The sequence below is a fragment of the Capra hircus genome, chromosome 29 (genome assembly GCF_001704415.2).
Source record: "Capra hircus breed San Clemente chromosome 29, ASM170441v1, whole genome shotgun sequence".
Lineage (NCBI taxonomy): Eukaryota > Metazoa > Chordata > Mammalia > Artiodactyla > Bovidae > Capra > Capra hircus.
In genome coordinates this window covers 36,168,999-36,181,941 of record NC_030836.1, presented here as the reverse complement: position 1 = coordinate 36,181,941, position 12,943 = coordinate 36,168,999, and the positions used below count along the sequence as shown (strand labels likewise).

Sequence of the window (12,943 nt, the reverse complement as noted above, 5' to 3'; positions counted from 1 at the left end):
CAGCTGTCTGTCCTTTCTAGGATTTATGGAACATGACTGACCCCCTTCTTTGCCCTCCCTCTCTTTTCTTCCAGTGAGTGCAGAACCAGTGTAATTGTGTGGATTTTTCATGATGAGTTCTGAGTTCTAGCACAGCTGACTTATTACCCAGTATTCTTCATTTAATATCCACCCTACAGCTACTATTGGAGAAGGCAATGGCACCCCACTCCAGCACTCTTGCCTGGAAAATCCCATGGACGGAGGAGCCTGGTGGGCTGCAGTCCATGGGGTCGCTAAGAGTCGGACACGACTGAGCGACTTCACTTTCACTTTTCACTTTCATGCATTGGAGAAGGAAATGGCAGCCCATTTCCTTTGTTGGCAACACATTTCCAGTGTTCTTGCCTGGAGAATCCCAGGGACGGGGGAGCCTCATGGGCTGCCATCTATGGGGTCGCACAGAGTCAGACACGACTAAAGCGACTTAGCAGCAGCATCAGTAGCAGCTACAGCTGCTATATTGGCACACAGCTTAATTTTAATATTAGCCTGACTAGAAAGTTCTTAGGAAGATAAATCTGCCCAACGTTTATGTAGATGCATATAAAATGCCAGATACAAAGGATTTCTAAATTATCTACCTTTATTATTGTCCTCCATCAGCACAAATAACTAAGAGCTCAATATTGTTTTGCTCCTTTGAGTACTGGGACGTTTGCCTTCTGCGCAGCTTAATGTGAGCTGTATGCCTTGCATTAAGATCAGTGTTTGTCCCACTTACAGCGGTGATTCACTTAGTAACTAGTACTTATTGATCACCTACTGTGTGCCAGACGCTGAGTTAAACGATCAAAATTTAAAAGACCCCAGGTTCCTACCCTGGGAAGTTTAGTATCCAGTCAGAGATGGCCATCTTATAAATAAGGAGTTATAGTATAAAGTTATGACTTTAAAAACAGCTCTGTTCATGATTAAGAGAAGGGACTAAGTAAATTATGAGAAATGCAGGGAGGGTTTTTAGAGGAGAATACCTCAGAGATAGGATTTAAAGGATAAAGGGAAATTGAGAGCTGGCGTTGGAGAACAGAGCATTGAAGGCAGAACAGTGAAGCAAGACGGTGTATGTGTGGTACTCAGAGAAGTCTGGGACTGTTGGGATGTACGACATGTAGCCAGCGTGGCCAGAGATTCCACTGCAGAGTTCAGTAGGCACTGACCCATACAGAGCCCTGTCGCTGTTCAGAGAGCATAGGATTCACCTCTATTCATTAGCAAAACATGTACAGAATTAAACAGATGATGACATGATCATCTTAGTAACTTAGAAAAATCATTTACATAGTGCTGTTGAGGATTAATTGAAGGAAGCAATGTTCAAACCAGGGAGACAAATTGGGAAAGAGGTGATGAGGACCTAAGCAAAGATCGGTGCTGCAGAGATCATAAAGGGTGATGAATTCATGGGCCCCTGAGTACTGAGGAGGTCGGCTCGACCGGTTTTAGTAACTGCTTCAGTAATTACGTGATGTTGCAGGGGGCACGTGGGCTAGGGTTAGAGAAGAAGCAAAATCAAGAATGACTCTGGTTCTCCTTTGTGGATTGAGAAGCAACGCTAGCAGATGGCATAGTAACCTTCCAAATAATATATCTGACTTGTGATGCTGAAAGTTCCTTGTTGCTTATTAAGTCAATGGATTATTACCTACTTTTGTGTGACGCTAGATGATGACACATGAGAAAGCATGGACTGTATCTCTAAAAAGTTTCAGATTTCCAGTAGAAAACTTATGGACCTCAAGGCCTAGATTTCTATCCTTCTACCTGTAAGCTCTGTCCTTGGAAGAAAGAGGAAGGAGTGGATTGAACAGTTAACTGTGTAGCTGGAACAGGGGGAAAGTTTGTAAACTTCTTTACTCTGGCACACGATGCCCACATGGTGGCCTCCTAACTGCAGCTGCAGTGAGAATGTAACTCGAGGACCACAGGAAGGGCTGACTTGGCAGGACACCCATCGACTCAGCGAAGAAGCAGCAGCTGCAAGGAAAACTGAGGTAAAACTAAAACTGAATAGAATGGGAAATAGCTCACAGAAAGGAAAGTAGACGGAAGGGAACTAGAATTCACAGAAGAACATAACAGAGAATCCGTCTTATATGCCACAATAACAAAAGGACTTAAAGTTTGTCATGGAGCATTTTGAATAAGGTTGATTCATTCAGTATATATTTATGCCTTATTATGTGAATTGTACTAGTCCAGTAAATGCTAAGACACCAAAATGAACTGAGATCCCTGCCATCAAAACTTCACAATCTTGTTCTTTTGAAACTTTTAAGAAGCTCAACTGATATGTATTGAGTAAATGGAATAAACAGATTAAACACATGACTCCAACAAGGAAGGAGAAAAATCTGCATCAGATGAAACCAGAGTAGTTCACTGGGATCAGATTATAGATGAACATATATGAAAAAACAGAGAAAAGGGACACGCACTGAGTAATGCAAACAGTAGAAATTAGAACTGGTAAGAACGGTGTCCAGAAAACTTGAACTCAGAAGGAGCTGACATTGTGGATACATGTTAGGGGGAAAGCTGTGTTTTAAAGAAAAGTTTGAAACAGGAACAACAAAGGTAAATTGTTTGGAACAGATCTTGTAGTATTAACTGGCTACCTTGAGAAATCATTTATTTATTCATTTATTCAACAGCAAATTGGTGTACTTTTTGCCTGGGATAAATTTCTGTTTTTTGGGGTTTTTTTTTTTTCACATAAAGGAAAGGGTCTAAGAAGAAGTGAGCAAGCATGATTAAACTAGAATTGAAGACCAAAATAGGAATGGAAATAACAAGAGAGCATTCATCTGCCTTAAAACTCAGGTACTTGACCAGGTGAATTCTGTTCCATGGAACTGAAAGAATTTGCATTTATCATTGAAGATCTAAGATCATGAAGAAAATTTCTATATAGAGATGTGTTGCTCAGAGATGGACAAGTGACTAGCCTTTTAAAAAATGGATACAGGCTCCTGACCCTGACTTTTACCTCTGGAAACTTCTTAAGTGGATTATTAAATAGATGTTTTGTGAACTCTCAGGAAGAGAAACATGGGCCCCAGAACCCAGCGTGCATTCAGTGGGAATGCTAACCTTGTTAGCAAGGCTTTTTTTTGTCTTAGCAGGATTGGTAGGCCATTAAATGACAGGAATGCATAGGTTGTTGTATTGTCTGCAGATTTCAACAGGATTGTGCCATATTTCCCTAATATCTATATGGACATACATGGTCTGAACTGTGGGACTTTTAAGTGGTTCATGGCTATCTGAGGATCTTTAGCCCAGGTAGCTAGTAACTTGATAGCCTCGAGGGCACTTTCTAGTGAAAGCATAGAACTTATCCTGTTTGTCAGTGAATTTGCAAGTAACTCTGATCATAGAGATATAATTAATACTCTGGGTGACAGAAATCAAGATTCAGAAGACTTTAGAAGAGTTAGTTCATTTCAGTCACTCAGTCATGTCTGACTCTTTGCAACCCCGTGGACTGCAGCACGTCAGACTTTCCTGTCCATCACCAACTCCCAGAGCTCCCTCAAACTCATGTCCATCAAGTCAGTGATGCCATCCAACCATCTCATCCTCTGTCATCACCTTCTCCTCCTGCCTTCAGTCTTACCCGGCATCAGGATCTTTTCCAGTTCTTCACATCAGATGGCCAAAGTGTTGGAGTTTCAGCTTCACCATCAGTCCTTCCAATGAATATTCAAGACTGATTTCCTTTAGCATTGACTGGTTTGATCTCCTTGCAGAAGAGTTAGAATGGTAGTATAAAGCAAACAAGATGGGATTTAACAGAAATAAATATTATAAAGAAGAATTTAGATTCTTTTTTTTTTTTTTTTTTAAATTACACAAGTATAGTACCAAAGGACAAGCCTAGACTTAATAGGAGTCTGTGATTTCTGGTTAAAGCACATACATGGACTCCGGGTTCTAGTTGGCTGCATACCCAGTGATGAGTCAGCAGTGCTTTAGTGTGTGTGCCCCAAAGCCAGTACAGTCTTCGACTGTAGTAATACACAAGTATGGTATCTGGCTTGAGGAAGGCGCCATTCTCTGCATTCTTTGCTGGTCAGGGCACATTGTGAGGTTGTGTCTGGTTCTGGGCACTCTGTCCGTTGTAAGAGATGACAGCAGTGAAAACCCTAACCCTACCTGCCCTTCCCCCCACCGCCATCAGCACTGCTCAGGCGTGTCTGACTCTTTGCAGCCCCATAGACTGTAGCCCACCAGGCTCCTCTCCATGGAATTTTCCAGGCAAGGATACTGGAGCGGGTTGCATGCCCTTCTCCAGGGGATCTTCCTGACCCAGGGAACAAACCTGCATCTCTTGTGTCTCCTGCATTGGCAGGTGGATTCTGCACCACTGTGCCACCTGGGAAGCCATGCCCCACCCCCCACCCCCCCAATGAAGCCATACTTATCCAGGGCCTTCCTCTCTCAGCCATAGAGGCAGTCTTAGAAAAGACATGATGGGAATTGGGTTAATTGGCTTAGATGTGGTCCCTTAAAGCTTTCTACCCTTACTCTTGAGATTTGATTCTGCTCTTTTGATGGAAAACGACCTTCTGCTAACCTTGAAGTGCCATCTTAAGCCCTAGTATTAAACTGCCTCATTTTCAGCCCCCGCTTCATTTCTCTGTGTGGAGCTGTTTCAGACCAGGTTCCTTTGAATGTGGACTGGACGTGGACTCCCAGGGTAGTGGGTACCCTGGCCTCTGCATCCCCTGTTCTTCCATGTCTGGCACCGGAGGCTCTCACATGTCTCAGTGTCCATCTGCTGTTGTTTTTTTCTCCTTTCGTTGCCTGTTCTGCGCCCTCTGGAACGTCTTCTCTGTGCTCTGAGTCCTTCAGAGATCTGACAGAACAGTTGTGGTCTGGCTTTTTTTCTTCTTCTTTGGGGAGAAGCTAGAAGGTAGAAGAGGATATCTAAATCAAATATCAGAACTGGAATAGTAGTAGAAAATAAAACCAGTGCTATTTGAGGCTCTTCTCCTCCATATTTATTTTAGCGTATTTACCTCATGCATCTTGTGTTACATCAACAATAACGTTTGTATTTAGTAAATGATTTCTTATAAATAATTTGTTAATAGTAAATAGTCCAAGGGATGTGTGTGTGTATCTCCACCTTGAAACTGGAGCTCGTAGCTTAACAGTGGTAGCAGCAGATTCCAGAACCTGATGCTGGAGGAGCTATTATGGCACACTGGACTGCAGACACAGATTCCGTTCCTTGTGCTTCAACACACAGATTTCTCTTTACCCTCCCCACCCCTAAGTTAAGAACAGAAGGATGACACGTGGAATGGAGAGATGCAGGGAGCTAACGAGGCTTTCCAGGTGGCTTAGTAAGGAATCCACCTGCCAACGTAGGAGACGTGGGTTCGATCCCTGGGTCGGGAAGATCCCCTGGAGAAGGAACGGCAACCCACTCCAGTATTCTTTCCTGGAGGATTCCATGGACAAAGGAACCTGGCAGGCTATACAGTCCATGGGGTTGCAAAGAGATGAACATGACTTAGTGACAAAACAACAAGGGAGCTAAGGATTGGAGTCAGGGTGTCGGTTGCTTAACACTCACCCCAGAGCCTCATCTGCTGGCTTCCTGTGCCTCAGCCCAGGCTCAGGACTGAGGGAGTTCCCAGTGTTAGATAAAGAAGGGTGGTGTGCATGGAGCTTTGCTCTGGAATAGAAGGAAGGGGAAATGGGTTGAAGGGGAGAAGCGATGGTTAGATGAAGAAATCCCTGTGCTCTTCCTTGTGTACCAAGTACTGTTTCTGTGCAGCATGTTGGGCAGACCATCCAGATCCCTGGAGGCGCGTTGTGTGTAGTAATGAAGCCTGCTTTCGAGGGGGGTCTCTGGCGCACAGGTGGTTTGTCCTGCCTGCGGGTGGGGCAGCAGCAGTGGTGGAGATTCTCTGGATTTGGACTTGATCGCTTTCCCCGCCAGACAGGGATGCTGTCGAGAGGCCATACCTCTGACGTTCTGTGAGCAAAAGGTTGCCGCCTGTCTTCTCCACAGGCTGCCTTCTACCCCAGCTGGGAAACGAAAGCAGGCTCATCCCAGTGCCCAGGAGGCAGCCCCTTTTTTCCTTCGAGAGGAAGAGGAGGAACGGGTGGGAAGAGGACCCTGAAAAGGGAGGGAAGCGTCCGTGTGGTGGGCGCAGCTTGTCTGCTGCCCATGGGGCCTGAGCAGAGCAGGAGCACTGAACTTCGCAGCGCCCCCCTTCTGCAGTGGACCCCTCTCTTTAGACGCTTGGTTTCACTTCATCTGGTTTACACAGGTCCTGCCTCTCCCATTCCCAAGACTGACTCTTCTAGGCCCTTCTGTTTATTAGTCCTGTGCCTCAGGGCTTAGGGCGCTTACCAAAGCCTTTGTTTTGTTCAGCAGCTGATGTTTTGCTTGGTGACCTCAAACGTCTTTGTCAATTAGTTCTGCTAAGCTCTGACAATTTTATTTGACTCACTGACTCATCCTCCTCATCGGGGGCTTATTCTTGCTTTTTCATACTGTGATTCTTCTTCCCAATATCCGCATTGAGAGTTTGATGGGTTACAGTCCAGTAGGTTTGTATAATTTGTATCTTGCCACATGTTAACATTTGTTCTGCATCCAGCATGTGTTCATGAGATGCTTGGTCACCACGGGAGGGAGCAGAGGGGACCTCCTTGCCCAAATGAAATTCGAGGTCCTGTTCCCATTGAGTGAATGGCCATTAAAGTAAAGCAGGCCCACAAGGGGGCCTGGTGCCCAGGGCTGCTGTTGTCGTGCTCAGACAAGGAAGGGTTGAGTGGATGCTGAGGTCTCTCCAAAGAGTCGCAGGTGCTTCTGGCTCCAGAGGACAAACTGAAGGTCAAACAGAAGGGCAAGCCAGCCTGTTGTTTGCATCTGTGAACGAGAGACTGAGCTAGAGCTAATGCTGGCTGAAAGGGAAAGTGTTAGTCGCTCAGTCGTGTCCAGCTCTGTGCGACCCCATGACTGTAGCCCACCAGGCTCCTCTGTCCATGGGATTGTCCAGGCAAGAATGCTGGAGTGGGTGGCCATTCCCTTCTCCAGGGGATCTTCCCGACCCAGGGACTGAACCCTGTGTTTCGTGCACTGGCAGGCAGATTCTTTGCCACTAAACCCCCTGGGAAGCCCAAATGGTGATGGCTGTTTCGGGCAAGCTTTGTGCCGCTCTTGATCTCCGTCGATGTCTGCCGTTGCTGCCCTGCCGTTACCTTTCAGACTTCCTATTCTTAGACTCATCTGTGAGCCCTGGGCCTGGGGGAGTGCAGCCCCCAAAGCTGGAATGCCTAGCGTGAGCGGAATGCAGACTGTCTGGCAGGGTGGAGGTTAAATAAAGTTTGCCTTGGCAGCCCCTCCATTCTTGGATGGACGACAGGCCGCTCAGGTCTGGAGTGATGGCATGGGCTGTGTGGTGCGGCACCAAATAAAGTCTTCTTTGCGTGAATGACGTTGCCAGCAATCCATTCATCCCCGTGACGGCCATGCCATTCTCAACACGGGCCCCACGAAGGAGGCCTCTGCAGTGTCGAACCTCAACAAGTGACCACACCGCTCTGGAAACGTGCAGAGACAGGGAAAGAATTTCGGTGGAAATGCCTCGCAGGCTCTGCAGATTGCAGTGCCTGCCCTCTCAGTTATTGACTCATTTGTGAAAGCAAGACAGAGGGGTACATTTTCACTGTAATAAGAGCAGTTGCCAGTCAGTCAACTGACATTTCACTGTGGGAAGATTTTGTGGTGGGGAACTCTTCTGGTGCTTATAATGTAGTTGGGAAAGGCGAGCTTTAAATGTATGAGACAGCGATCAATATTCCAAACTGGAATACCAGTGCTTGGTCTCTGTTGTAGAAGGAGCACCACAGGAGGCCTAAGGAGCGAGCATTTCTGGGTGGAATGCTCAGGAAGGAATTTGTGGAGGATGTGGGGTTTGAACAGGTTTTGCCAGAAGGACAGAGTTCTGCTGCTGGTAAGGAGAAGGCCTGGTCTGTCAGGAGCAATGGGTGATGTCAGGAGTCCTCAAGACAGGTTGTGGGGACGTGAATGGGTGGCCACGGAGAGGCGTTTGTAAAAAGTCCCCAGACCCTGCACTGTGTACACGGCACTGAGAAGTCCCGGAGCTTCTCACTGGAGGACGGTTGGAAAGGTGCAACCTCCCTAGAGCCAGCAGCCTGTAAATGCTCTGTTCTCAGCCCCTGACACGTGGGTGCTCGCACTCAGTGAATGACTGTAATCCTATCGTCGCTCATCTTCAGGTTCTGGGAGCCCACGCTGTCGACTGGCTTGGTCTCACCTGTGGGACCTGGTGCTGCCTTGGCGTTGTTCTGTCCTCGTTGCCTGGAGGACTCTCCCTGGCTCTGGGTCCTCCACTTTGCCGTGACCCTTCTCTCTTCCCCTGCAGGTGGCTGGAGGTGCAGGTGGCTCATCTGACGTGTCCACAGCGCTGGGTGCAATACCTCCGGCTCCTCCAGGAGTCCATCTGGCCGGGCGGGGCTTTGCCCAAGTGTCCTCGGCCTGTGAGGACCCCGGAACAGAAGGCAGCGGCTGAGAAACAGGCTCTGCAGAGCCTGATGGGGGTCCTCCCAGGTGACTGCAGAGAGACTGATGGTGCGTAGCCTTCCTCCCCACCCCGCTTTCCTGCCATTACCCCACGCCCTTCCCCTGTTTTCAAAGGGCCTTATCTGCGGCAGGACTCAGAAAATGCATTGACCTGCCATTTCTGAGGCCAGTAGGAAAGTGATTGGGACTTCTGGGGAGGCTGAGGGAACGGGAAGCGTCCTTGGGGCAGGTGATGACTTCAGCCCTGTGGACCAGGGGGGAGCATTTCACGCCTGCATAAGCCCAGCTTGGGGACCAGCGGCCAACGAGTAAAGTGCACAGTCCTCAGCTACATAGACACAAACTCCCAAGAGGGCTTTTTCCTTCCCTTTATATGGTTTTTTTTGGAGGACAGGGAAGGCGGTTTGCTGCCTGTGGTTGTGCTGGGGAGAGGAGGGTACAGCGGTGGACTGTTACCCCAGACTGTGTTATTTACTCTTGTTAACCTCCGTTCTTTAGCCTACGCCGTTGTATCAGAAGCAGCGACAGGTTACAGAATTGTCTCCTGGGGCCCATTCTTATTCAGATATCTAACTTAAGAACCATTTTTGTTGGCTTTTCCCTGTCTCCTGAGGATATAGTTGGTCTGTGTGGTTCAGAGATGTGCCAGAAGTACCCAGTGTGAATAGAGACAGCAGACATCCTGAGGAGACAGTCCCCACAGAGGCTAAGGCTTCGTGGTGAACTAAAACCATGTCCGCTTTTCCTCTTCAGATGCCATCGTAGAAATCCTTGGGGAGGACAAATGCCGGCTGAGCTGGAGTCTGGTCTTGGAGTCGCTGCAGCAGCCGCTCATCAACAGGTGGGCACGGCGGAAGCCGTCTCTGGTCTCAGAAGGTCCCGGGTTTCTGGGTAAATGGCTGTACTGAAAAGACTGGGATCGCAGTGTCTCCCTGCCCTGGGCCCCGGCTGCAGGTGCAGCGACTGTTTCCCTGGCTCCTGAGCAGGGGTCAGTTGCTCGGGAGCTGGTGGGACCAGCCACTCTTTGCATTGGGAAGAACTCTATGCAGGCCCCTGTGGGAGCTCCTGAGAAGGCCCTGGCAGTTCTCAGCACAGAGAGGTCATGATCCCCTGGCCGGTGCCCGGGGATGGAGAATTCCACTGGTGTTGAGAGCGTGTTCCCTCCCCTCTCAGCCCTGCCCTGAGCACGTTGTGTCCATGAACTCTCACTCCTCATGTCCTGTCTCTGCCTCATCGTAGATGACCTGAAGGTTCCTAGTAAGTTGTTACTACAGGGATTCCCCTCGCTCACAGCTCTTCAGAGCAGTGCCAACATGCTAGATGTAAATAGGAAATTTCCTTAAATCCAGTCTCAAGTACCATTTCCACCTTTGTTGCAATCCTAGCCTTCCTTAGTTCAGCAGACTTTTATTTCGCAGCCGAGACGTTGCAGTCCACTGAGGATGTCAGTAGCGGGCAGTGGGGAGGTGAGATAAATGTCATCAACAGGATCTGGTGTCCTGAGACCCAGCCAGACCTTCCCCCAACTTGTCCTGTTCGTTTGTTTCAGGCATTTGATTTACTGCCTCTGGGACATCATCCTGGAATTGTTGGAGCTCAGTGCCTCTGCCGAGGAGTCTGCCGTAACCAGCTCCACCACAGACACCCCAGGAAGACGGGCATCTCCCCTTAGCCAGAGGCCATTGTCCCGTTTCTTTGAGGGTTAGGAAGGGCGGATCACTCTGCCACCCAGAGACCAAGCAAAAGACCATACCCTCTGGAACAGGACTACACTCAGAAGGCCTGGGGTCTCAGCAGCAACGTCCCCCCTCCCTCCCCGCCGCACACACACGCTTGGTCTGTGGCAGGCAGTGGGCGTCTCTGCACCATTGCATGCACATCCATTTCCATGCCTCCTTGTGGTGTGTGGACTGTCGCTGGTGGGGGGAACCTGGTTCCTCTGGAAAAGGGAGCTGTGGGGGAGAGGAATGAGCCCCACCCTTGCCCTCTTTCCTGACACTCTTTGCCGGGAGCCTGGCCTGTGCACACGTGCGCCTGATCATCCCCCCAACCCTCCCCACGCCCACCCCCATGCAGGCTCCAGGGAGACCGGGAAAAGCACCACAGCTGGGTTTTCTTGGAGGAGAAGACAGTCTTCTGAATTCCCTCTTCCCACCAGGAAACACAATCCATCCAGGAGTACTCTTGAAAGCCAGAGCGCTGGTCTCTCGCACGTCCCCACAGCCCATGGAGGGAGCCACTTCTCAGGGCCCTCCACGCTCACCGGTGTTGCCCAGCACCCCGGCCTGCAGAGGACGTGACTTCGGCCGCTGCCCTAGGAAGCTGCTTCCCTGAAGGGCAGAAGCTCCAGGGGGCCCACCCCACCCTTCCACCCATTCCTGAGAGAGGGCTGCACTGCAGACTGTACCAGCCCCTCCCCAAGAGCAAGTGCATGCTGGCCTCTGTGGCCTTCCCTGTCTTCCTTCACCCACCCAGCACAGCAGCTCACTTCGGCCGTGACGAGTGAAGAACTGGACCTGCACTAGCCTGGAACATTCCTGCCTCTCCTGTCACCCTCCCCGCCCCTGCCCGTTCATTCCCAGCTTCCACTCCTTTGCTCATGGCGCCTGACAGCAGGTGTTAGGTCCTGGGCAGAGTAAAAACGTGTGTCAACGTGGTCTCTGGCTCTATGGGTTAGGATGCTTTAGGCTGAAATTACTAAGAACATTTATTTTCTTCCATCAAGCCAGTCCCTGAGTAGGTGCAGCCCTGGGTTGGCGGAGGCAGCATCTCGGACCTCATCGAGGGCCCAGATTCTTCCCATCTTTTTGTCTTGCCTTGTAAACATTGTCTCATCTTCAGACCACCAACCTTCACAGTTGCTGCAGTTCAGGGCATCACATCCACGTATGACAATATCCTTGAAAGAATGGGGGCGTCTCTCCCATGTTTTCTTTTAAAAAAATGAGGAAACAATTTCCCAGAAGCCCTTCAAGAGTCCTCAGGACTCATTGGCCAAAACCACCCGCTCTGAGCCAATCCATGACGTTGAGGATGCTTGAACACGATTGGCTCCTAGTAGAGTTTCCACCTGGGGAGGTCACTCGCCAGGAAGGTTAGATACCCCAGAAAATAGATGTTAGCAAGGAAGACGCAGAGGTCGGGTGTTGACGAACAGTGTCTGTTGCAGGGGTCATTTGCCAAAACACCAGCAAAGCCCCCCTGTGGTCAGCTAAGAGTGATTGCCAAGTGTGCCACCTGACGCTCTTCACATGCGTCACCTTCCCTCACCCACGCATCAGCCCCAGGAGGTGGCTCTGCTCTGTCCCCTCTTCACGGGCACATGAGGCGCAGAGGTGGGGATGGCCACAGGCCCTTGAGGAGATGGCAGAGCCCACACGCAGGACCACTGTTCCAGTCTGTACTAGAGGGTGGGTTCTCACCTGTGAGGAGTCTGTGGGCTGGCAGACCCCTGGTCAGGGCCATGTGGCCACGCGGTGGTCTCTGCTGCAGCCACTCAGCTCTCCCACGGGGGCCTGGGCAGCCACAGCACATGCTCCTGTGATGGGCTCAGAGCCCCGAGCTCCAAGTGCCCCGGAGCTCTGCTCACATGCCACGGCAGCTACTGGGTTTAGCCTGGGAGTAGGCCACAGACCCCATCCTAGTGAGTCAGAGCAGTGCTCGCTGAAGTCAAGTGTGCATGAGAATTACCTAGAGGTGGGATAGAGGCCTGGGGACCTGCGTGTTCACAAGCTCCCAGGGGTAGCCAGCAAGAATGCAGGACTTTAGCCGCACCTGGAGTGTCGAGGGGTTAGAACCCAGACAGCTCCACTTGGGTGCAGTTAATGCACCACTGAATATTAAAGTCACTTAATTGAGATTGTAATTCTGTCTGAACTGACTCCTAATGGATTAATAAGAGCCTAGGAAAGCATGGGGAGTTCAGATGCAACAGTGAACCATGGGTAAAGACATGGAGAGTAGCCCCGCCGGAAGACACCTGTGTGACCCACTTCCCTGAGGTGCCCGGAGTGGTCGGGCTTACAGGACAGGAGAAGGTGGTCATGGGGCAGTGGGGCGGGGGTGCAGTAGGGACAGCTTCAGCTGCTTGGGAGGAAGAGCTCTGGGGACCTGTTTTCACGTATATGTAGTATATGTAGCACTGCTGAACTGTACACTGAACAAGGGTTACAATGCTGACTTTTATGTGTATTTTACTGCAGTGGAGAAATTTAAAAAATAAGCTGTGTGGCACTGGGCAAGCCCAGCGTGTGGGGAGGGTGAGGCTGGAGCCTCCTGGGCTGGGAGAGGGTGCAGTGTGCCTGGAACCTGGGGTCCATTCCAGCTGCGTGG

General features: G+C 49.9%; 1 protein-coding gene across 2 annotated transcripts in view; it reads left to right on the top strand.

The window, feature by feature from the left end:
* SNX19 (sorting nexin 19) overlaps positions 1 to 11,270 on the top strand; it is a 32,468-nt gene extending 21,198 nt beyond the window's left edge. The window contains exons 9-11 of one of the 2 annotated variants that reach the window (XM_018043307.1): positions 8,454 to 8,638; positions 9,365 to 9,452; positions 10,161 to 11,270. In XM_018043307.1, the coding sequence (XP_017898796.1) occupies positions 8,454 to 8,638; positions 9,365 to 9,452; positions 10,161 to 10,317 (430 nt within the window). In that variant the 3' untranslated portion in view covers positions 10,318 to 11,270. The remainder of the gene's footprint in view (positions 1 to 8,453; positions 8,639 to 9,364; positions 9,453 to 10,160) is intronic. The other variant, XM_018043308.1, reaches the window with a different exon arrangement.